The sequence below is a fragment of the Nicotiana tomentosiformis genome, chromosome 2 (assembly GCF_000390325.3).
Source record: "Nicotiana tomentosiformis chromosome 2, ASM39032v3, whole genome shotgun sequence".
In the NCBI taxonomy this organism is placed as follows: Eukaryota; Viridiplantae; Streptophyta; class Magnoliopsida; order Solanales; family Solanaceae; genus Nicotiana; species Nicotiana tomentosiformis.
In genome coordinates, this window is record NC_090813.1 from 39,148,010 (window position 1) to 39,173,088 (window position 25,079).

The 25,079-nt window shown below is 37.3% G+C and overlaps 1 protein-coding gene, 1 long non-coding RNA gene and 2 other non-coding genes across 9 annotated transcripts; 2 read left to right on the top strand and 2 right to left on the bottom strand.

Annotated features, from left to right (window-relative positions):
* Window positions 1-334: 334 nt before the first annotated feature.
* LOC138904647 (uncharacterized) lies at window positions 335-1,219 on the top strand. The gene has a single exon (XM_070193154.1). The coding sequence runs from the start codon at window positions 335-337 to the stop codon at window positions 1,217-1,219; it is 885 nt and encodes a 294-aa protein (XP_070049255.1).
* Window positions 1,220-17,222: 16,003 nt separating this feature from the next.
* LOC104110960 (uncharacterized) lies at window positions 17,223-21,873 on the bottom strand. 6 transcript variants are annotated; one of them, XR_011413816.1, is made up of 2 exons: window positions 21,533-21,873; window positions 17,223-20,502 (listed from the first exon to the last, which is right to left on the bottom strand). It is a non-coding gene; the product is annotated as an uncharacterized lncRNA (long non-coding RNA). The 6 variants fall into 6 exon arrangements; XR_011413817.1 differs by having other exon boundaries at window positions 17,223-20,505; XR_011413812.1 differs by having other exon boundaries at window positions 21,492-21,873.
* A 1,525-nt stretch (window positions 21,874-23,398) lies between these two features.
* Window positions 23,399-23,472, top strand: TRNAN-GUU (transfer RNA asparagine (anticodon GUU)). The gene has a single exon. It is a non-coding gene; the product is annotated as a tRNA-Asn (tRNA).
* Window positions 23,473-23,536: 64 nt separating this feature from the next.
* On the bottom strand, window positions 23,537-23,618 carry TRNAS-AGA (transfer RNA serine (anticodon AGA)). The gene has a single exon. It is a non-coding gene; the product is annotated as a tRNA-Ser (tRNA).
* Window positions 23,619-25,079: the final 1,461 nt, after the last annotated feature.

Consider the following 25,079-nt stretch of genomic DNA (forward strand, 5'->3'; position numbering starts at 1 on the left):
AATTGACGAATGTGACTTACCAGAAGGGATAGATGCCTGGAAAGTACTACTTCTTACTCCGTACGCCAAACGGATCACTTGGAATTATGATTGGTTTTTCTCTAAAGAGGTCATCTGTGAGTCTGCATACCATTCTTATTTGGTACTCATAGGATTGGATGGTGTTCAACCCTATGCTCCACTTCGAGTAATGCGCCAGTTTACACGACTACAAGAGGTGCCACCAACACGAGATATGAGCAAGTTCTGTTATGATTTTGGTAAAGATCAACCTCAAGACGAAGAAGAAATTATAAAAATTTGGTATGCAAGTAAAGTCTCGGAGTTGAATGAGATGGTAGAAGACCGAGATCGTGGAGAGGTGATCCCTGAATATATTACCTGTTTTAATGATCCTTCGTCATTTGGAGATAGGCCTGAGGGGTCGAACAGGAGGACAAATGATCAAAGAACTATAGAAAGGCTGAAAGAGGAATTGGAGCATGCTCAGATGACCATAACCAAACAACAAGCCCAGCAGCAAGCCGGAGTCGCTCAGATTCGTTTAAATATTGAGAAAGATTATCAACTTGCCTTACGGGTCATGGATAAAGATCTAAAACATGCTAAAAATGAGGCAGCCCGCTTAGAAGAAGAATTGGCAAACACAATTGGTTTAGTTAGAAGAGTTGAGGCAAACAAAAATGCTGAAATACATAAGCTGCAAGAAGACTTGAGTATCATTGAAGAAGATGCGAACCAACAACAATTGGAGTTTGATCAGCAGAAAGAGCAGTTTGAAAGAGAAAGGGCCTACTGGATACGCTCAAAGGGTCAGCTTCATGCACAATTAGAAGAAATAAAAAGGCAGAAGAAGGGTCATCAACATACAAATTTCAAGGCAGAGCGGCGTCAGTGGATGATTGAGAGAGGTGTGTTAAACCGTCGCATTGAAGAATATGAGGGACGGGAGGCTCAGATGGGGCACGCCCTCAACACTACCCAGATGTGGTTGCAGAACTATCACGTGAATATGGGGCAAGCTAGAGAGCAAGTACTTCGATTGGCAGAAAAAGCAGCATATATTCATGATGATCATCGCCATCTAAACAATGAGAAAGTTGGTCAACAGGCACATGCTCTAGTCCCACAGTTGCCAGTAGTGTTTCAAAATTTGTACGAGACTTTGGGGGGGAGAATGGAGGCCAAGAGATTCAAATCATTGATGATATCAATTTAAGCAAGAAGACCATTGAAGACTAAAGTTTTAGTGCAATCAATTAGCTTTTAGTTTCATTTTCGTTTATCGCATTTTAATTTTATATTTGGAGTCTGTTATTCTTATCAATATTTATTTTATTCCAGTCAAGTTCATGTCTTTAGAGTCAGTAGAGTCAGTTTCTATATATTTCCTTTTATCTCATTGTATATAAAAAAAATAAAAATGGTTGAAAATGAATGAAAAATATTTTAGTATGTTCTATTTTATTTTATTATTATTTTTTTATTAAAAAAAAATCTAAAAATCAAAATTGTTATTATTTCTCCCCTGAACTACATAATGGTCTGATTCATGCGGCGTTATGATACGTAAGCAATCCTCATCGGATTCGATCATAGCCATAATTGATCTTAAAAGAAATAAAATAAATAAATAAAAAAAGAGCGTTAAATTCAAGAGGAAATAAATCAATAAGCCGGGATGAAGCATAAAGCCTTCCAAGATCATTTTAGAAATGAAAATGGCATTAGGTGCATGACATATAATGTGTGATTAATATCTGCAAAATGCCTAACTCTAACACGTTTGTTGTTTGTCATTTTTAAAGATAAAGTAAAACAGAGGTGGTTGGTTTGTGGTTTAAACTGGTGACTCACCCTTACAACACGAGATCAAAAGGAAAAAGTAGAATGGCAAACAACAGTGAGAATGAGTCAGATAATGATGATGTCCATGAATAATTGGTTGAACAAGGTTCAGGACTGGTTGAAGAAGTAAGAGTGTTGAAGCAACAATTGGCAGAGATGTACCAAGCCTGGGTGAATGGACAAGCACCGCCCTCACTACCCATAGGGCCCTCGGATAATCTTCATAATGTGTCAGTTGCCACTCAAGTGCCTATCTCTATAACAAGTAATCCATTGTACCAACCTGGATTCAGTCTGAGCATTAACCTTCCCACTATCCCCAGTACCTCCATTCCACGTCCTCCAATCGCACCCCTCAGAAATGACTCACCTACTATACCCATTGTCCATACTTTCACTGTCCCTCAACCGGCTCTTGCTCAAAAGTCCAATAATGATCCACAACTAGATGCTCATGATGCCCAACATTACTCTCCAGAACTAACTTTAAAGGTTCCATATTTATACAAGTATACTCCTCATAACGTGTTCCCAATTGAGATCGAAAAGCCCAAAAAGAATATGGAACAAGAGGAAATGACCAGAAAAATGAAGAGCTTGGAACAAACCATGAGAAACATACAGGGTTTGGGGGGCCACAAGAGTGTTTCTTTTAACGATCTATGCATGTTTCCCCATGTTCATTTGCCACCCGGCTTCAAGACCCCCAAGTTTGATAAGTATGAGGGGCATGGTGATCCCGTTGCCCATTTGAAGAGGTATTGTAACCAATTAAGGGGAGCAGGAGGCAAAGAAGAATTGCTCATGGCTTATTTTGGGAAAAGTTTGACAGGAATTGCTTCAGAGTGGTTCATAGATCAAGACATCTCTCACTGGCACGTTTGGAATGACATGGCTCAAGATTTTGTCCAACAGTTTCAGTACAACATTGATATAGTGCCAGACCGCTCCTCTTTCGTCAACATAAAGAAGAAACCAACAGAAAGCTTCAGAGAATATGCAATCAAGTGGAGAGAGCAGGCTGCTAGGGTCAAACCACCAATGAAAGAGGCAGAAATGATTGACTATTTTCTCCAAGCTCAGGATCCTGATTACATCCATTACATATTGGCCGCCATTGGTAAGATTGGTGAAATAGTTGAGAATGGCATGAAGTCAGGCAAAATTGTGAGTCAGGCAGCCCTTAAGGCGACCACACAAGCAATGCAAAGCGGGTCAGGCAGTTTCGGAAATCGAAAAAAGAAGGAGGAAGGATCCCTGATGGCATCTGGGTTTGGGGGAGTTCAAAGAGGAATAGCTCCTTCTTACGTGCAATTCCAACAAGGACAATCCAATTCTCCTCAACATTATTATCCGCCTCAAGGTCCCCGATACTCAGTTCCCCTGCAACAATACACAGTGTTTAATGCTCAGGCTTATGCTAGGCCTCCCAATCACCAACAATGGCGGGCACCGATTCCACAAGGCTCGCGTCAACTCCGGCCAAATTTTCAGGCACCATATAATCCTCGTCCCTGACAAAAATATGTGATAGAACAGGAGCCAAAGAAAGAGTTCACCCCAATTGGAGAATCGTATACAAGCCTATTTCGAAAGTTGATGCAGTTGAAGTTGATTGAACCTATTATGCCGCGTTATGTGAATCCAAATTCAAAAGGTTTTGACTCAAATGCAAGATGTGAGTATCACTCTAACACCCAAGGGCATAGTACCGAAAATTATTGGACATTAAAGAAAGCCATTGAAAATTTGATTGAAGCAAAGGCAATTATGGTAACAAACAATGAGGATACTCCTAATATCACAAATAATCCGCTCCCAACTCATGATAATACATATTTTATTGGGATGATTTGTGATGATCGGGATTATAAGCGGTCTGGCAAAACAAAGATGGTTGTTAGAACCATAGGGCCAGAACCAAAAGTGATAGTGAGCCCGCCGCAATTGGCACCGTTGATTGTGAAAGGTGCGAGTTCTAGTTTGAACTTGGCATGTTCTGAAAAAACAATTCTCTATGTTCCTGGAAGCACAAAAAAGGTTGAGGTTCAATTGGGTGGGCCAAAACTTTACATCCCCGGGGGCATTCAAAAGATCATTCCGAATAATGGTTTGAGGAATATAACGGAGCCAGTCGTGATCCGACCTATTGCCCAACTCTTAGTGACAAACACAAAAGCTATTCCCTGGAATTATAACAAGACTGTCATGACATACAAAGGAAAAGAGATAGTTGAAGAACCAGGTGAAATGGGGGGCTTGACCCGCTCTGGAAGGTGTTATTCACCAGAGGAATTGAGAAAAGCTAAGCAAGCCAAGGAAAGTCACTTGCCAGTGAAAGAACCCGTAGCAGAAAAAGAAGCGGATGAATTTCTTAAGAAGATGAAAATGCAAGACTACTCAATTATTGACCAACTAAGGAAAACTCCTGCTCAGATATCTTTGTTTTCTCTGCTTTTGCATTCAGAAGAGCATCGTCGTGTGTTGATCAAAACTCTGAACGAGGCATATGTCTCAGAAAAGACAACGGTGAATTAGCTAGAAAAAATGGCTGAAAGACTCTTTGAAGTAAATAGAATTACTTTCAGCGATGATGATTTGCCTAAGGAAGGGGCTAGCTACAATAGAGCTTTGCATCTTATGGTCAAATGTGAAGGGCACTACGTAAAAGGAGTCATGATTGACGGAGGCTCAAGTGTAGATGTGTGTCCTCTTTCTACTTTACAACAGCTGAACATTGACACTAATAGAATTCGAACCAGTAATGTCAGCATTAGAGCTTTTGATGGTTCAAAAAGAGACACTATTGGGGAAATCGAACTCACCATGACAATCGGCCCGGTTGATTTTAACATTGTCTTTCAAGTGTTAGATATGGAAACTTCCTATAATTTTCTTTTGGGAAGGCCGTGGATCCATATGGCTAGAGCTGTACCATCCACCCTATATCAAATGGTCAAATTCGAGTGTGACAGGCAAGAAATTATTGTTCATGGGGAGGACGACTCATCCATCTATAAAGACCCGTCCATTCCATATATCGAAGCCAAGGAAGGATGTGAATCCATCATATATTAAGCATTTGAGGTGATTGAGGTGGACCAAGTGGAAGAAGGAAAACCAATTCTGCATCCCCGTCTTTCAGCCACATCTATGATGGTTGCTTCGCTGATGTTGAGGAACGGCTATGAACCAGGAAAAGGATTGGGATCCTCTCTGCAAGGAATTGTGAACCACATTGCTCCATTTTCGAAGAAAAATACCTTTGGCTTGGGCTTTAAACCGACATCAGCTGATATAGACAGAGCCAAGGCCCGCAAAAAGAATGGTTGGAATCTGTCCAAACCAATCCCTCACATTGCCTACTCTTTTGTCAAGCCACAATTTGAAGAAGTCCAAAATCCTTCTACTCAGGATGACATTGACGGAGTTTGCCAGGGTCTCAAGGAGATGTTCTATGAGATCAATATGGTTCAAGTTGGGGAGGGCCCTAGCCGTGCAAGTGTTCAACTGATTGGTCCAGATACCTCACTCAAAAACTGGGAAGCGACTCCTCTTCCCATCATGAAGGAATCTTGGTAGCCTGTTTTGTTGTTTTTTCTGTATTTGGATTATTTTAAGGGTTATAATCCAGATATTTTAGTTTAATTGCTTTGCTGTGATGTTAACCCTTCTATCCTTTCAAATTCAATGAAATGAAGTTCCATTTTCGTAGTAAAATTCTATCTTTTTATTTCCCTAATTTTTGTTAATTTCTTATCATTTTCAGTTTCGATAATGCTGGCTTTAAAAACATGACATGCACGCGGAATTATGCCCAAATCGTAAAAAGCTGTCTAATCTCAAAATAATGAATCAAGAAGTTGAGTATGACGAAGATGAGGCTTTTAGAGAAATAAAAAGGGAATTGTATCAATTTGAGAATAAGCCTAAGCCTAACTTAAATGAAACTGAGGTAATTAACCTGGGAAGTCCTGAAGAAACCAGAGAAACAAAAATAAGCATTCATACTGAACAAAAGACGAGAGATGCCATAATTCAAGTTTTGTTCGAGTACAGAGATGTATTTGCTTGGTCGTATGATGACATGCCGGGTTTGAGTGCCGATCTAGTGGTCCATAAGCTTCCCACACATCCTAATTTTCCACTAATCCAACAAAAATAAAGGAAGTTTAAGACAGACATGTGTGATAAGATTAAAGAAGAAATCACGAAGCAACTAAGTGCAAATGTGATCAGGGTCGTATGATACACTACATGGTTAGCAAATGTTATGCCAGTGCCAAAGAAGGATGGGAAAATCAGAGTTTGTGTTGACTATAGGGATTTAAACAAAGCAAGTCCAAATGACAACTTTCCCTTACCCAACATTCATATCCTTGTTGATAATTGTGCTAAACATGAAATCCAATCTTTTGTGGATTGTTATGCCGGATATCACCAAATTTTTATGGATAAAGAAGATGCAGAAAAGAATGCCTTCACAACTCCATGGGGAACAATATTGTTATAGGGTCATGCCATTCGGTTTGAAGAATGCAGGGGCAACTTACATGAGAGCCATGACTACCATATTCCATGACATGATGCATAAAGAGATTGAAGTGTACGTTGATAATGTGATCATTAAGTCGAGAACACAAGCTTACCATGTGCAAGACTTGAAAAAGTTCTTTGAAAGGCTACGAAGGTACAATATCAAACTAAATCCAGCCAAATGTGCATTTGGAGTTCCTTCTAGGAAGCTTTTGGGTTTTATAGTTAGTCGAAGAGGCATTGATTTAGATCCCTCCAAGATAAAGACCATTCGAGAGATGCCTCCCCCGAAGAACAAAACAGAAGTCATGAGTTTACTCGGGAGGTTGAATTACATTAGCAGGTTCATCTCGCAGCTTACAACCACATGTGAGCTTATTTTTAAGTTGTTGAAAAAGAACGCCGCTATCAAGTGGACAGATGAGTGCCAAGAAGCTTTTGATAAGATCAAGGAATATTTGTCAAATCCCCTATTTTGGTCCCGCCGGAACCTGATAGGCCTCTGTTTTTATATCTGTCAATAATGGATAGTTCCTTTGGTTGTGTTCTGGGTCAACATGATGCCACAGGCAAAAGGGAACAAGCAATATATTATTTGAGCAAAACGTTCACCACTTATGAGGCCAAATACACTCTTTTGGAAAGGACATGTTGCGCCTTAACCTGGGTCGCCCAGAAGCTTAGGCATTATCTTTTGGCCTATACAACTTACCTCATATCCCGAATGGATCCCCTGAAGTACATCTTTCAGAAGCCGATGCCAACAAGCAAATTGGCAAAAGTGGCAAATCTTGCTCACAGAGTTTGATATTATTTATGTCACTCGCACTGCCATGAAGGCACAAGCTTTGGCTGGTCATCTGGAAGAAAACCCGGTTGATGATGAGTATGAATCTTTGAACACATATTTCCCATATGAAGAGGTTAATTTAGTTGAAGAAGTAGTCCAAGATGACAGTCAAATTTGGAAACTATACTTTGATGGGGCTGTCAACATCAAAGGCGTAGGGATTAGGACAATTCTGGTATCACCTACTGGGCAACATTACCCTGCTACGGCGCGACTTCATTTTTTCTGTACAAACAACACATCAAAATATGAAGCTTGTATCATGGGTCTGAACATGGCAATAAATCTAAATGTGCATGAACTGTTGGTGATGGGAGATTCAGATTTGCTTATTCGACAGGCTCAAGGTGATTGGGAGACTCGAGACATCAAGCTCATTCTATATAGACAATGTGTGGAGGATCTTAGCAAAAGGTTCAAGTCCATCGAATTCAGGTACATTCCTAGGTTTCACAATGAATTAGCTGATGCCTTGGCCAGCCTAGCCTCAATGCTTCCATATCCGGGTTATACTCACATTGACCCATTAGAAATTCAAATTCGGTATCAACATAGTTATTGCAATACAATTGAAGTAGAACCAGATGGTGAACCATGGTATCGTGATATTAAACAGTTTCTAAAAACAAGAGAATATCCGAAACATGCTAACAAGGATCAAAAGAGAACTATTAGGAGACTCTCTAATGGTTTCTTTTTGAGTGGGGAAATCTTATACAAAAGAACTCTGGATTTGAATTTGTTGAGATGTGTGGATGCCAAAGAAGCTGAAATGATTATGAATGAGGTGCATTCGGGAGTTTGTGGTCCGCACACGAATGGATATGTTCTAGCAAAGAAAATCCTTCGAGCAGGATATTATTGGCTTACTATGGAACGAGATTGCTTTCGTTTTGTTTGCAAGTGCCACCAGTGTCAGATCCACTCGCCACCTTCAGAGTTGTATCCTATGTCGGCTCCTTGGCCTTTTGTTGCTTGGGGAATGGACGTCATTGGCCCAATCGAGCCAAAAGCTTCAAATGGGCACAGATTCATCTTGGTTGCAATTGATTACTTCACCAAATGGGTGGAAGCTATTACATTGAAAGCAGTTACCAAGAAAGCAGTAGTAGACTTTGTTCACTCCAACATCATCTGTCGTTTCGGTATTCCAAAAACCATTATTACAGATAATGCTGCTAATTTGAATAGTCATCTGATGAAAGAGGTATGTGAACAATTTAAAATTGAGCATCGCAATTCTACTCCTTACCGTCCCAAAGCTAATGGAGCTGTTGAAGCTGCGAATAAGAACATCAAGAAGATTCTTAGGAAGATAATCCAAGGGTCTAGACAATGGAACGAGAAACTGCCTTTTACTCTTTTGGGATACCGGACAACTGTCCGTACATCAGTTGGCGCAACGCCCTACTTATTGGTTTATGGAACTGAAGCGGTCATACCTGCTGAAATTGAGATTCCCTCTCTCCGAATCATTGTTGAAGCCGGGATTGAGGACACTGAATGGGTGAAGTCCCGATTGGAACAGTTGAATTTGATTGATAAAAAGCGTTTGGCGGTAGTTTGTTTTGGTCAGTTATACCAACAAAGAATGGCACGCGCTTACAATAGAAAAGTGCGCCCAAGACAATTCGAGGTAGGACAACTTATTTTAAAACGTATCTTTCCGCACCAAGAAGAAGCAAACGGAAAGTTCGCCCCAAATTGGCAAGGTCCTTACCTCGTCAAGAAAGTATTGTCAAAAGGAGCTCTACACTTGGCAGATATAGAAGGAAAGGTGACTGATATATCCGTCAACGCAGATGCGGTCAAGAGATACTATGTATGACATGGCTCTGTTGGGGCATTCTTATATTTAGCATTTTCAGGTTGGGATGACGAAAGGCTATCATTCTCGCTACCCAAACACTGGTCAACCCTAGTTATCCCTTTGAAGCCTTGTTTATATTTCTTTGTTTTCCCCTCTTTTGGAACCAATGTACTTTAAAAAAGAAAAAAAAAATTTCATCAAATCAAGTTCATGTTAATTGAACTACGTTCGACCTGATTCCGAAAGGATACGTAGGCAGCCTCACTCTGGGGTTCGGTCACACCAAAACAAAAATTCACATTTTCCCAGTATTCAAAGAAACTGGGGCATGATTTTATTTTATTTTCGATGGTTGTTCCATCAAAATGGTTCCAAAAGTTGTAATTCAGTTGAATAGTTCTTTTTACCTTTCCCTGCTAAGACCTTCTGATCAACTTTCGAGAATGCTAAGTCAGTATACTACGGGTAATGCCTCAGCCATTGAAGAGAGAAAAAAATAAATGAGAGAGTCTTATTAGTGAAAACCTTCACGGGCACTATACGGCAATAATGAGTTAAGAGAAAGGCAAATGAGAGAGGTCAATTGGTGAAAACCCACAAAGGGCATCATTGATCGATTTAAGGCTTCATACATCCCGACACAAGCATGGTCAAGACAAAGAACTCGGTTTCAAAGTTAAGTTTACAATAGATTTCGAGAATTAGACGGTTCAAATGGATCGGGCATCCAATCCAAAGTGCATGTTATGTTCATTGAAGTCAGCATATTTCCTCCAGATAAGTCCTTTCTTATTCTTTCCTCTGAAAGGGACACTTCTTGATTAAGTTGTAATACCTATTAGTTCACCTTCTTATTTTCTTTCGCATTACTTTTTTGAGTCTCTTTCAATCTAATTTTGTCAAAGCAAAGCAAAGAAAAGGCCGCAAAACTGGTTACAGTTTTCCCGTTATATAAAGCAAAGATTGCTGGGCATAAACCGTATGGGCAAAGGCATAAAGCCATCTGTGATTTTTCCTGACGAACAAAAATCTTGAAGGATTGAACAATGTTTCAAGGGTCAACAAAAGTTACTTAGTTAAAAGTTATTTTGGGAGAAAGTTTGTTTGCACCATGAACACAAATGATGATAGGCGCAAAATGGTTAGGTTTTGATGTTGAGAAAGAAGATCTCCAGAAAGAAAAGACAGAATCTCCCGGCAATTTGTACAATCATCGACGGAGTCAGTTTTTCTAACAAGTGTAATGGATGCAAGGTCAAGTCGCCTAAGAAATCAAGGCCACAAACTGACCACCATTTTAAAACTAATGAATCTTTCTTTGTTCAGAACAGGAACATAACAATTTTAGGAAACAATTCGTGAAAAGACGAACACCACCAAGTGAAGTCCTCAAATCCTTGATTTTCTTCCAATATACATGTAATCATTTTATTTCTATTTTCATTATAGGGAATCAATACACTATCTTCAACACATGGTACTACATCCCCTGGTTGCATTACTCTTTGCCAAAATTGGGTATTATATCCCCCGATTGCATTTTTTGTTGCAAACATAGGGTACGACATTCCCTAGTAGTATCCCAAAGTGCCAAGAGCCTCACCTTATTGCTAACACAGGGTACTACATCCCCTGGTTGCATTTCTTGTTGCAAACATAGGGTACGACATTCCCTAGTAGCTTCCTAGAGTGCCATGAGCCTCATCTTATTGCCAACACATGGTACTACATTCTCTGGTGGCGTTTCTTGTTGCAAACATAGGGTACGACATTCCCTAGTAGCATCCCAGAGTACCACGAGCCTCATCTTATTGCCAACACAGGGTACTACATCCCCTAGTTGCATTACTTTCTGTCAACATAGGGTACGACATTCCCTAGTAGTATCCCATAGTGCCAAGAGCCTCACCTTATTGCCAACATAGGGTACTACATCCCCTGGTTGCATTTCTTATTGGAAACATAGGGTACGACATTCCCTAGTAGCACCCCAGAGTGCCTCGAGCCTCATCTTATTGCCAACACAGGGTACTACATCCCCTGGGTGAATTTCTTATTGCAAACATAGGGTACGACATTCCCTAATAGCATCCTAGAGTGCCAAGAGCCTCACCTTATCGCTAACATAGGGTACTACATCCCCTGGTTGCATTTTTTGTTGCCAACATAGGGTACGACATTCCCTAGTAGTATCTCAGAGTGCCACGGGCCTCATCTTATTGCCAACACAGGGTACTACATCCCCTGGCTGCATTACTTTTTGCCAACGTAGGGTACGACATTCCCTAGTAGCATCTCAGAGTGCCATGAGCCTCATCTTATTGCCAACAAAGGGTAACACATCCCCTGATTGCCTTCCATCTTGTTAACATAGGGTACGACATTCCCTATTATAAAATAAAAATAAAAAATAAAATCTCATTTCCTTTTCAATTCTTCATTTTGCAATAGCAAAGATAGTTTTATTGTGTTTCAATAACTCACAAAAAATTTCTAGTGCAAACTGGGGCAGAAAATATTTGTTTGTTTTGTTTGTTTATGATGGCTGGTAGGTTTTTATGCAAAGTATGGATTGGATGTGCAAGAATAAGATTCCAGCTCTCGCCAGAGAAAGTGGAACGCTTGATCTCAAATACCAGCCAAACCAGCTTTCACATAGGCATGCAGAGACATAGGATCTTAAGATCCATTTTTCTATCATCTGATCAAGAAACAAGCCTGCGAGAATATTTCATAGTCTGCTGCATCGAGAGCATCAAGTTTCAATCTAAAGTCAATGGGAGAAACAAATCAAGAATCAAGACAAGACTCGAGATGTCATGTAGTATTTCAAGAGTATGTAATTTTCTTTTTATTTTGATGTAATAGTAGGAACCGCGGATCGGAACCTCGACGGAACTTCGCTCGACTCTCCATCTAAGCATACTCTATCAATCATTTTTCACTTGAACTACACGTAACCTGATTCCCTTATAACCCATCATATGTAGGCTACCTATAACCAAGGCACGGTCGCACCTTTTTCTTTTATCTTCTTATCCTTTTTAAATAATAGTGAGGTCAAAAATCAGTCACATTGTTCATTTTCTTTATATGAAAACTCTTTATGTTTCCAAGCAAAGAGGGGCATGCTGTGAACAACTAATTTTTGACCACATCCAAATTATATATTATTTTAGTGTAAATATTATTTTTAGGTTTAATCTTAATATTTTAAACTTTTATCTTACTCTTAAAAGGTTTTGTTTTAAAAAAAAAAAAACTACAAAAATAGTCACATTCTTAGAGTATAAATTTTATCTCTAAAAATAGTTCAAATATATATATATATATATATATATATATATATATATATATATATATATATATATATATATATATATATATATGGTTTCTTTTAATTAGAATTTTAATAAGTAAGCTATAGAATCTTTCTTAGTATCATTTAAAGTACATGTAAATATTTAGTTTTCCTATATTGTAAGACATGTTGGTTAATATTCTTATCTTAATTTATCTTTTAAAATAAAAATAAAAATAAGCAAAATGAAGTTAACGTCACAAAGATAAAGTTTGTTAACAAATTTTTATCTCAAAATATGATATTTGCTAATAACTATCCCAATCCCATTATCTCTATTTTTAGCCTAATCTAATCCCACGGTCTGCTTATTTCCTAACCCCTTCACTTCCCCTCTTCTTCACGTCTCCCCTCATAAAAACTCCCCACCAGCCTCACGTTTCTCCCCCCCACACTCCCTAACTTTCCCGTCTCTCACCCCACACACAACATCACATGCACATGATCTCATCAACACCCATATCTATGAATGCATGATCTCCTTCCATTTATATATAAACACAAAAGAAAGAACAAAAAAAAACGTAAAAACAAGGAGAGAAAACGGAGGCAGAGAAAACGAAAAAGTGTGCTTCTGTGCTTGAAGCTTTCCATAGCAATAGTTAAGAAATTTCAGCCATGAAAACATCTTTATTTCTCACGTCAAAATCAGTTCTTTCGCCTTTTTAAAACATCCCCAAATCCCATGAAAACGCAGCCATTGAAGAGCTGCCAATCTTCATATTTACCACCCCAGTTTTCACCATTAAACTCACCTAAAACCAGCTCAAAATGTCCATAAAGCTCATCCCAAAATCACTGAAACACCATGATGTTTGTCCAAGGTTCAGTTGGTTGAGTTCGATCGGTTTCGAGGTCGCCGATGCGGTTTATCAGTTTGATTCAAATCTTGTTGTGTTTTACGCAAACAATTCGTGTGGAGCATTTTGTTTATAAAGTCAGAAAGTTTTTACGTTATTAAAGGTCCATTATTTTCACCTTTCTTTACTATTTTTAGTTGAATGCTGTTTGTTGTTTTCTTATGTTAAATCACTTGATTGTTTCATTTGGTTAAGGATTTTAAAGGAATATTATATTGTTTGTTCCTTATTTCATTCATGAGATTTATTTGGTCAATGAGTTTATTTATTTAAGATAAAATATTAAAATTGAATTAAGTGCAAACTTTGTGAAATGGACACTGAGAAATTCGGCTTGGGCAGTATTATGTTTAGTCGTTCTTATGTCTTTCTTTCTTGTTATTAATTGTTTGAGTTCATGATTGTCTCGAATACATAATTGTTTGTCTGTTTATATTGGTCATCTGATATGAAGGGGATTTGTCTAGTAAATTAAAGAAAGAAAGAGTAAAAATAACAATTGTGTGAGGGAGTGAGGCGAGTCGCAAATTAATACAAGACTCGTCGCAAAAGAAAAAGGAAAGAGTAAAATAAATAAATAATTAAATAAATATCTTAGATCTATAAAAGTAAATATTTGAAATATTCTAAAACGCTAGAAAATTTTTAGCTGTACTTTAAATATTAGACCATGTGTACATTCCGTACCTTGGTTTAACATTCTATTTCAAAGAAGTACCTTGTGTGCATCCCGCATCTTGGTGAACACAATTAATAAAAATATAATAATTAATTAGGCGGTAATAAATAATCCATAATCAATAAAATACAAGAATAGATAGAAATTGATTTAAGCCTTACATTAGTCAATAAAGCGATCGTGCTAGAACCACGCGACTGGAGGGGTGCCTTACACCTTCCCCTCGATCAACAGAATTCCTTACTCAGTCTTCTATTTTCGTAGACCATAAATTAGGAGTCAAATCTTTCTTTTGATAAGGGATTCAATGAAAGGTAATTTGGAACACCAAAACTCAATTCTAAGTGGCGACTCTAAATAATAAATAATCCCTTTTCAAAGTGTCACTTCAATTGGAAACACTCTTCTAACTCAACCTCGTAATAAGGGTTACGGGAAAAAAGAGGTGTAACAACGTGTACCTAATAAGTATCAAGCCTAATCTCGAAGAGGTAGAGACGAGATGGCCGACTTTGACACTCACTAAGAGTCAATAATAATAAATGAAATAAAGATAGCAATATCTAGATCAACATGATTTATAAAATTTACAATGATTTTCTTTAACCAGCAGAAATAATTTAATTCCTTCAATCCCAATAAATTTTTAATTTATCAATTAGCCTCATTTATAGGAACAACAATAATTTCCTTAACAAGCAGAGATAATTAATTCTTTCAATTTCAATAATTTCTAATTTATCAATTAAATTTCTTCAAATGCAATAATTCTCCATCTATTAATTAAATTCACAAGCTGCAATTAAAATAGCAAAGTATCGAGTAATTATTATTATTATTAGGCACGATTTCTGCCGAGGTCGTACGGCCCGATCTAGAGTGTCGTGTACAGGGACGTGCGACACGATCCATAGATGCATCTATCATACCGAGGCGTTCGACCCGCTCCACAAGAAAGGAGGACATTTTCTTATGTACCTCCGGAAGGAGAGTATATTCATTAAAAGATCAATTCGAGAGGATGAACAATTTCTTTTAATAATTAATTAATTTAAACAGAAAATTAAGCATATGAGATTTTTATCTTTTAATATTTTTTCCTAATAATTCACAATATATACCAAATAATTTAATTAAATAACGGATATAATTTACACAAGTAATTCATGCTTTGAGTCCTAAACTACCCGAACTTTAGCATTAATAGTTGCTACGTACGGACTCTCGTCACCTCGTGCGTACGTAGCCCCCACAATTAGCAATAATTATTAGTTTAATTACTTATGGGGTAATTTTTCCCTCACAATATTAGACAAGAGACTTACCTTGTCTCAAAGTCCACTTTTCGATTACCACGTCGCGTTAAGTTCACAATTCGGTGTCGAAAATTCCGAAGCTATCTAAATATTATACAAAATAATTAATACATGTTCAATAATTTGAATTTAGGCTATTAATTAAATTACTCTAACTAAAACAGTAAAATTCCTAAAATTTACCCCCGGATTCCGAAATATTTTCGATGAAAACGTTACCCATAATCTCAAGAAATCAAATATATAATTTCTATCTAATTTCATAACCATTTTCGTGGTTAAAATCTCGTTTTTATAAAATCTAGGTTTTTCATCTAAATCTTTGATTTCTAAGATTTACTAGTTATAATCTACCTATAATCTATATATTTAACTCAAGGGGTGTGGAATTAACTTACATTCCAATTGCTAGTTAAAATCCCCCTCTCAAAAGCTCTAAATCGCCCCGAAATGGAGGAAAAATGAGCTCAAAATGTCTGAGCCCCGATTTTAACACATTCTGCCAAGCAGGGATTTCGCACCTGCGGAAAAGCCTCTCAGGTGCGAGCTTACTTGACTGCCCAGCTCCGCATCTGCGCTCTTCTTCTCGCACCTGCGCGTTCGCAGGTGTGCTCGAGATTCCGCACCTGCGATGGCAGGCCTCCCCTTCCCTCTTCGTTTCTGTTAATAAATCTCGCATCTGCGAGTGTCGCTCCTGCGAGCTTCTGCCGCACCTGCGAATGTCGTACCTGCGGCTGCCCAAGCGCAAGTGCGATTCTGACAGTAGCTGGGAGCTTCAGTTCTGGCTCCCAATTTCCAACTTGGTCCGAGCCTCGTCCGAAATATTGACACTCGGAGGGTCCCCGGTACCCCCGCCCGAACATACCAATAAGTTTGAAATCGTAAAACGAACTCGCTCGAACTCACGGAACGTGTAAAAGAACATCAAATCTATGAATCATACCCCAAACCAAATTGATTCAAACTTAAGAACTTCAAGTTTTTCAATTTACTTTCAATGCGCCGAAACATACTTAAAATACTTGGAATGACACGAATTTTTGCGTGCAAGTCTTAAATCACTATACGGAACTATTCCCAAAGTCGAAATTTCAAACGGACTTCAATTACTCAAAAACCTACTCCAAACCAAATTTAAAGAACTTTAAACCTTCAAATAGTTGATTTTCATTATTAAGCGCCAAAACGTTTCCGGGTTATCCAAAACCCGATTCGAACATACGCCCAGGTCTGAAATCATCATACGAACCTATTGGAACCGTCAAATCCCGATTCTGGGATCGTTTTCTCAAAATGTTGACCGAAATCAAACTTGGCCTTTTAAGGCTAACTTAAGGAACCAAGTGTTCCGATTTCAACCCGAACACTTCCAAATCCCGAACCAATCATCCCTGCAAGTCATAAATCATTAAAAACACATACGGGAAGTTTTATTTTAGGGAACGGAGTTTCGAAAGTTAAAATGACCGATTGGGTCATTACATGTTAGCTCTACCGACCTTACGATTAACGACCGTCACCAATCGGTCGATTTTCCCCGTTTTTTTTAGTAATGATATATACGCACTCTCCTCGCCCTATCGTAGTTCTCCATTTACTCTCATACAATTTAATATCTCTAGTTATCTATAAGACTGCATACATTTCCTCGTTTGAAAAAACTTACGTATAGCTAGGCTTTATAATGATGAAATCTTCTAATGTCTCTTTCCTCCAAAAGTATGGATTTTACCACCCAAAAATACAAAGATATCACATTATCTTGTATTTACCTTTGCACTTATTTTTCTTTTGATCAGTTTGCCAATATATACTACTACTAGAAGGTGTTGCCCGTGTAATCACGGGCCAAACATTAGTGGAAGCCATATTCGATTATTGAACTCTACAATAGATATGCCTTCTTACCTCTTAGTAAAGTTTGTGGATAATCCCTAAGAATTAAGATTACACATACACAATAAAAAAAAAAAAACTTGGTTAAAGTAACATAAGTAGTTGGTGTATACCATCATTGTGGAATCTCTGCACAAACTTGAGTTTTACCAAAATAATGAATGCTGGACAGGTTGAAATATAGAGACTACATTTCAGATAGATTCTCCAAATTCCTTATAAAGTTTGTTGCCTCAGTCAATGCCCACTTCTTATCCAGAAAGCTGGTATATTCTTCTTGCTTGTTCAACTTTTATATGCAGTAAAAAAAATTCACAACAGCAAAGAGCAAACTAAGTAACATAGTGGATTACACTTGGCTTCTCTTGCACTTTGGACTCATTAGTTTACTGAATGCTCGTCACCAATTGTTTGCAAGAGAATGCATTTCTATATTCTTTAGTTTCTACATATCATCACCATTTTGAATTATAAAGAACTCAGTTGGGGAATAGTAGCAGTAGGATCACCGCTTGATACCAGCAACAGAATGCCAGTTGAAAGGATTCTTGAGCATTGTATGTGTCGTCGTTTCTTTTCCATGGTGCGTTGCATCACAAAGAGCAATTAGACGAATGGCAATTCTAGAACAATTAATGTGGTGTGGTTCATCCTTTGCCCGCTGTACTGAAAATCAATTAAACTCAGCATTTAATATATGCCACACGGAGAGAGGAATTGCTGCACATGTTACACAGGAAGCAGATTTCACCAAAATCATTTAAATCCATTTGAGTAGAGAAGAATTCAACTTCTTGGATATTTTACCTGTTCCTTTTGAAAAACCAGAAACCTACCTGACCATTATGTCTAAAATAGCAGTTGTACATCTTCTCTTTTGATTCTCATAATTATGGCAGGTAGCAACATATGTGAATTTCATGTCAGTTTTCAGCTTCTATGGAGCTTACAATTATCTTTGACTTTTTCTTAGCTTCCTCATATGATATTGTAACCACCTCGCAGCCTTCACGAATCTCTGCTAAGTGAAAAACAAATAGGTAAAATATTATTTTTTCACAAGAAAATATAACACTGTTGTCCTGTCCCGAGCATCAAGCAACAAAAGAACTGTCTCTTATTTATGTTGCAAGATATAATTGCAAATGATAATCTCTTCGACATAACATGGCAGGACAGTTAATACGAAAGAACTATGTTTGCTCATTAATAACTCATGCTACCATGTAAAAGAACCAATCATCATAACAAACTGTAATATGTGTAATCAAGTGATACTTGACATTAATAACTACTGAGTAAGCAAGCAAGGAAATCATAACTGCTAATTAAAAAATAAACAAAAGGTTTTTTCATCTCAAAGGAGTTCGTAAGAACTCTAAACCCTTAAGACAAACATAGTATCTATTAGCACAAAGATTTATTTGATGAAATGAGAAATCAAATCAAAATATTATTGAACAATCCAAGGCGAATTGCAGTTTATGCCATAGCGAAGTATAGAGGAAACTCCTATAAAAATAGCTAAACTTATGAGGATGTTTTCAAATAAATAGGATAAGTACATTAAAAATTGCCCAGCTATATTTCACATATAAAATAGATATAACTAATCACACAATAAGGTAAAACTAACTTGATTGAATTGTAGGTACTAAATTATTACACGTTTGCCTCTTCTATAATTAATCAGCAAAAAAATTAGAGTTCTCATTAACAGGTAAAAAGTATCTATTTATAATACTCGAAAAATTTGTTGTTGGTCATAATGACGTCTGTGGAATCTGGACGATATGAACAATAATCTTGCCAACAATGGAGCATCATAAGCTGCCAAGTTATATATAAAGGACTCAAAAAATCGGCTAGCAGATACATTGTAAAAGGCATCAAGTAGCATTAGAGTTTTCTTATCCCAAGTTTATCCTTCAGTAATGTGATCAATTTATCATCCGCTACTCCCTAGGTGGACTAAGATGCAACTCCCTTAGCAAAAATCAAAGGAAGATGGAAACAACTAGTTTTCAGAAATGTCAAGTCGAAAATCTATTTCAACACAGGATTCTCATGAAGCTACCACTTTACTCTCTCTAAAAGTTCCAAGCCCCTCTTGATGGCTCTTGCTCTTTTTGTTCATCACATGTTCTTTCCCTTCTATAGATATTAATACCTGAAAAAAGCAAAGTCTTGTGCAAGCTATTCTTATCCAAGTTTGATTCAGGCCAAATGGATAAGCAATATCGTTATACGAAGTGGAGAAAATACAGGCGATGGGTCCAAATTCCGATCACAGAACATACAACTACTTGTTCATACCCCAAAAACGGAGTCAAGAAAGAAATATAAAGAGAGAAAAATTGTACATCTTCAATCACTTTGCAACTTTTGGGCCATCTCCCCTGTGACTCGAGTAAATTTGGATTTGAAAAGTTCACGTGGTACATATACCAAAATATGTAAGACTTCACAACTTCATATTTTGCATCAATGTAGGTCAAAATGTCACTTACACCAAACTAAAACAGAAAACATATGAAACATCACAGAAAGTTGCTAGCTAAGATTAAGCATGTGCATTCATATAAAGATGCCCATGTCTAGATGATATCATTAAGCTTATAATAAATTTGTATATATCATAACTTTGAGATAAGCTCACAAGAAAGGCTTGACGAATCTATTTAATTCATTAAAATCTCAAGCAAGAATTTCTTTTAACTACATAATCATGCATGAAAACATTACCAAAATCAAGTTCACATGCCTTGCAAGAGTTCATAACTAATCTAGAAAGCTTGGGAATTTGGTTACTTTAGAAGTCGAGAGCATTGCTCCTTTAAACTATGTGGTTACATGCAGTGGCGGACCCAGAATTTTGTGCAAGCGGGTTCAATATTAGAAGTACATAACTTTAGTTGTAAAATAGTAGTTGTTAAGTGGGTTCAAATAAAATATTTATACAAAATTTACGCAGCTTTAATCCTAATTTATACATATACACAGTATTATTTTTGATGAAGCGGGTTCGGTTGAACCCGCTTGCCACCATGTGCGTCCGCCACGGGTTACATGTCAATTCTACTCAAACCCATATTTTTATATCATTGGACACATATTCATGTTCAAATATATCCCATTGTTATCACAAAGTACCTGCATATAAAATACGAAATTGGAACCAGCATGGAGCAAAAATTGACTTCTTAACACTTGTGTTAACACTTGTAGATCTTCTTCCGCAAGCTCTTGTCCTGACCCTTTGGGATGGTTTCATCTAACCGAATCCATGTATGGGTAACTTATATTTTAATGGGTCGTATTGTCTTGTCAACTCCCATTTAGTTACCTGCTAGCAAAAGTTGTTCTGAACCGAGTCAGTAATTAGCTTTTTTTATTTATAGTGAATTAACTAAATAGTATATAATACATAAGATATTGTTCAGTAATTTTGTCTAGTAGAAGTAATGTACATTTGGAGTTGCTAAATGATCCTTCTTGTGCCGAGGGTCTACCAGGGGTAAGGTCTGCGTACACACTACCTCCCCAGACCCCATTTGTGGGATCTCACTAATTGTTGTTGTTGTTTTGAGTTGCTAAATGATAGTATGTTTATGTAATAGAACAACTGGAAAAAAAAGGAATAAAAACTTGTTCAATTGTTTCAGGTTTATTGTCAAACACTTTTGCTGCATCAAAGTTCTTCCATTTTTGTTACTACTATTTATTCCTGATGGCAATTCAGTGCTTCTGTAGAAGAGTTCTTAAAAATAACTACATACATGAAGAAAGAGGAGAAACAAACAAATATCCAAAATCACATACTCTGTAGGAGTATTAAAAAGAAAAACAAAGCGAAAGGCAAAGATACTTTGAGAGAGAGTGAAAATTGTAAATCAATAATCTTGTCAAAAAATAAAATCGAACATCTAAATGCTCATCAAGAAGAAACAGAGAACAAAAATCAGCAAATCCACATACAAAGGGGAACCACAATAGAAATTTTGAAATGAATCAAGAATTCATGGCCAAAAGCAGAAGTAAGGAAGACATGCATATCAAATGAGATAGAAATACCAGACATGAATGTAGAAAATCTAGCAAGAAATTATTCAAAAGAATAGAGAAACCAACATCGAACAAAAATAGACAAAACTTTCAAAGAAATCTAGAAATGAAATCCAGAACACAACACAAGAAAAAGAAACAGGGGAGAAAATTTATAAAACTTAATAAACACAATAGACGCTAGAAAATTGAGGCAAGCAGAATGAAAAATCACAAAAAGACAGAATTTATGAAAGAAATATGAACATAGACAGAGGAGAAATCTCAAACACAAAGGATCAAAAGAAGCCCAGACGAATTGTAAAACTCACTAAACTTGCAGAGTGTGCGAAGGAGAGAAAATTAGAGGAGTTGTAATCTGTCTGCACTCTGCAAATTGAAACAGAGGAGCATTTGAAATGAATTACACGTGGTAAGGTAAAGGAAAAGTGCAGACACGTGTTACTTCACCAACAACTATGGGCCAAACATAGAGTACTATTCACACTTCGTTTTGGACAGTTCAGGAATGCCATGTTCGTACCCTCAAACTCCCACTTCTAAATAATAGAAATTACTGATCATTTGCCAGTTACCACGCAAATTTGAGATACCGTTGAATTAGTGTTACTATATATGGTATTGTCTTTAATCTGCTTGGACACTCGAGAGTGGAGACTGTTAATTCATTTTGTCATTCTAACTTAATCAAAGTATCTAGAACCTAGTTTTTAGCTAAAATTGTCCCTTAGTTAAGTTTAACTTTATTCTTTATCTATTGTGCTAAGTATTTATTGTCCTTTAAGTTTGCCAAACTTGAGCAGGTTTAGTCCACTTAACAAAAGACCCAAACTGGTAGGTAAAAAAACTTTAACTACTCAAATTTTGCAGAATCGATGTAGTGAATCTAAACCTGTTTAACGAGCCGGGTTGACCCGGTTCCGGACTGGCCCGGTGGAAGGGGATCGGGTAGGGCTGGGTTAGGGGGTTGGTCCGTATATATTTTTTTACCGGTTAACCGGATCGGTCAAACTCGGTCAATGAAAGTTACTTTTGAACCAATTAACCGGATCGGCCCGACCCGGTTCAACGACTATTTTTTTAATTTTTTTTAAAATTATCACATTTGTTTCCACAATCTTAAAGGTGATAAATGGGTGGGCCGAGCTGGGCCCTTAGGCCCGAAACCGTTCCGATTCAATTTTTCATCGGATGGGCTCAGACTAGTTAAGCCCGATTTTAAAAACTTGGCAACCGGTCATTATTTTTCTCAACCGGGCCGGTCCGATTAACCGGTTCAACAGTAATTTTCATTGACCGAGTTTGACCGGTCCGATTAACCGGTAAAAAAATTATATACTGACTAACCCCCAAACCCCCCAAACCCAGCCCTACCCGGCCCCCTTCCACCAGTTCGGGCCGGTTCGATTTACTACCGGTCTAGGCCGGTCCGGAACCGAGTCAACCCGGCCTATTAAATAGGTTTAGGTTCATTACATCGGTTCTGCAAAATTTGAGTACTGCAAGTTTTTTTACCCACCAGTTTGGGTCTTTTGTTAAGTGGACTAAACCTGCTCAAGTTTAGCAAACTTAAAAGACAATAAGTGCTCAGGACAATAGATAAAGGACAAAGTTAGACTTACCCCCAAATATAAGGGACAATTTTGGCTAAAAACTCTCTCGAACCTTATATAAGTATGGGAAGATGTGTAAAGAGGAAACATTCTTTTTTTTCGTTCTTCTTAATGTAATAAATAGTAACCGTACCTTACTATTACGACCGGCGAAAGTTAGAAATTTTTCCAAAGGGTGTTCAAACCTTGAAAGAAATTTTTCGATAAAAAGTGTTCAGTATATGTTATATACATCTAAAATTAATATTTTATTTATATAAACAGTATACTTTTTCGTAATATTTGTACGACCTTAGCAAAAGGTGGCTTCGTCCCTGTCTTTGGACATTGTTAGGCTCACATAATAACATCGAGCTTCTATAAGGGTGAAGACCAGTCATCAACTCATAAAGAGTAGAGCAGGCAAAATTGATATTCGTACTTTCCGACTATCGTGTTCACAGGTTATTGAGACGAAAACAGTACAGTAATAGGCATATTGCTGTCACCACTTTTATTTTACTGTAGAATAATGTAATCTTCCTATATTGATATATATAATAATGTCACAAAACAAACCAAACAGCTGGAATAGCTCAGTTGGTTAGAGCGTGTGGCTGTTAACCACAAGGTCGGAGGTTCAAGCCCTCCTTCTAGCGTTTTTGCACTAAATTTTTTTGACTGGTTAAGGAGAAGATGTTTGGAAAAATAAAGGAATAAAACCGTGAGCGGCAGGATTCGAACCTGCGCGGGCAAAGCCCACATGATTTCTAGTCATGCCCGATAACCACTCAGGCACGCTCACCAATATATCATTTATCTTGCTGTTTTCCCATGAAGTGAGTTAATGGCTTTAATGCCAAGCCCATGAATATTTCATGAACACTAGTGAAGGTTCAGCGCGGAGGAGTTAGAGAAATCGGGTTATGTTCCCTGATATAAAAATGGCTATCCAGAAAGGATATGAAATGGTAGTCACTTTTTTAACATGTTATTTAGTTTTTATTCAGTATTTTTAATGTGGATCAAAAATAGCCACTACTCTATTAAAATTAATACGAAAAGACGTTGTTATCCTTTCTTCATGAGTGTTGTGTAAATATTAAGGACATAGTGTCCTTAACATTTACACTGCACACATGAAGTTAAGGACGCCATGTCCTTAATATTTACATTGCACATATAAAGTTAATGACATGATTTCTTAAAGTTTAACAACGGAAGGTGCAAATACATGACACTTTGTCCTTAATATTTACACAACATTCATGAAGTTAAGGACACAATGTCCTTAATATTTACACAACACTCATAAAGTTAAGGACACTAAGTCCTTAACATTTACAGTGCACATATGAAGTTAAGGACATGAGGTTCTAAAGTTTAACAACGGAAGGTGCAAATACATAACGCTTTGTCCTTGATATTTACACAGCATTCACGAAGTTAAGGACATCATGTCCTTAATATTTACACATCACCCATGTCTAGCACAAGGGTATTTTCGTCCGGATGAGTACAAATTTATTAAGCACTGGCTAAAGAGTAAAGACATCTCTAATTAGTGGCTAACTGTGCACTTCCCCTATGAAATGCTATACAACATTTCTTTACAAGAAAATAAATTAAGTTGGGCTGGATTCTTACGTGGTACATATGGGCTGGATCATCTGATTCCAAACTGTACCAAGTCCAATAAATTATGATGTAAATAGAAGGAAACAAAATAAAGAAGAATTAACCTAAATAGCCGTGCACCAAACCATTTTAATATAGCTAATATATATATATATATATATATATATATATATATATATATATATATATATATATATATAAAATCAACGTATCATTTATATATTGTGAATCCGGCTGGCCCAACTCCCACCTTATTACCCTGTTTAGCTCTATTCTCCTTGTTTACATAGTAGCCAACAGCCCCATGGAAGTAGCAGTAGAAATGACACCAGGTGGCCACTCTAGATGGCTGCTATTTAGGAATTAACCAGTGTATCCTGAATTTCAGTTTTTCAATTCAATTTTTTCAGGACAAAAAGGTCCTGAATTGTCGTGAAGTTAAGACGTTTTGTTTAAAATTTCAAAATAAAAATAAGTATTGATTAGTCTCTAAATATCATCCCTGAAAATGACTATTTGTGCACTTGCCCGAAGTAGCAGCAGCATCTACAGTGTCTAAGGTAGTGTTGTATCCTTTGCATTATTTGCACCGGATGACATTTTAGGTATCATTCTTTAAAGTTTGACC

Excerpts from the sequence above, each read along its gene's own strand:
- LOC138904647 (XM_070193154.1), top strand. The coding sequence starts at position 335 with ATGGTAGAAGACCGAGATCGTGGAGAGGTGATCCCTGAATATATTACC.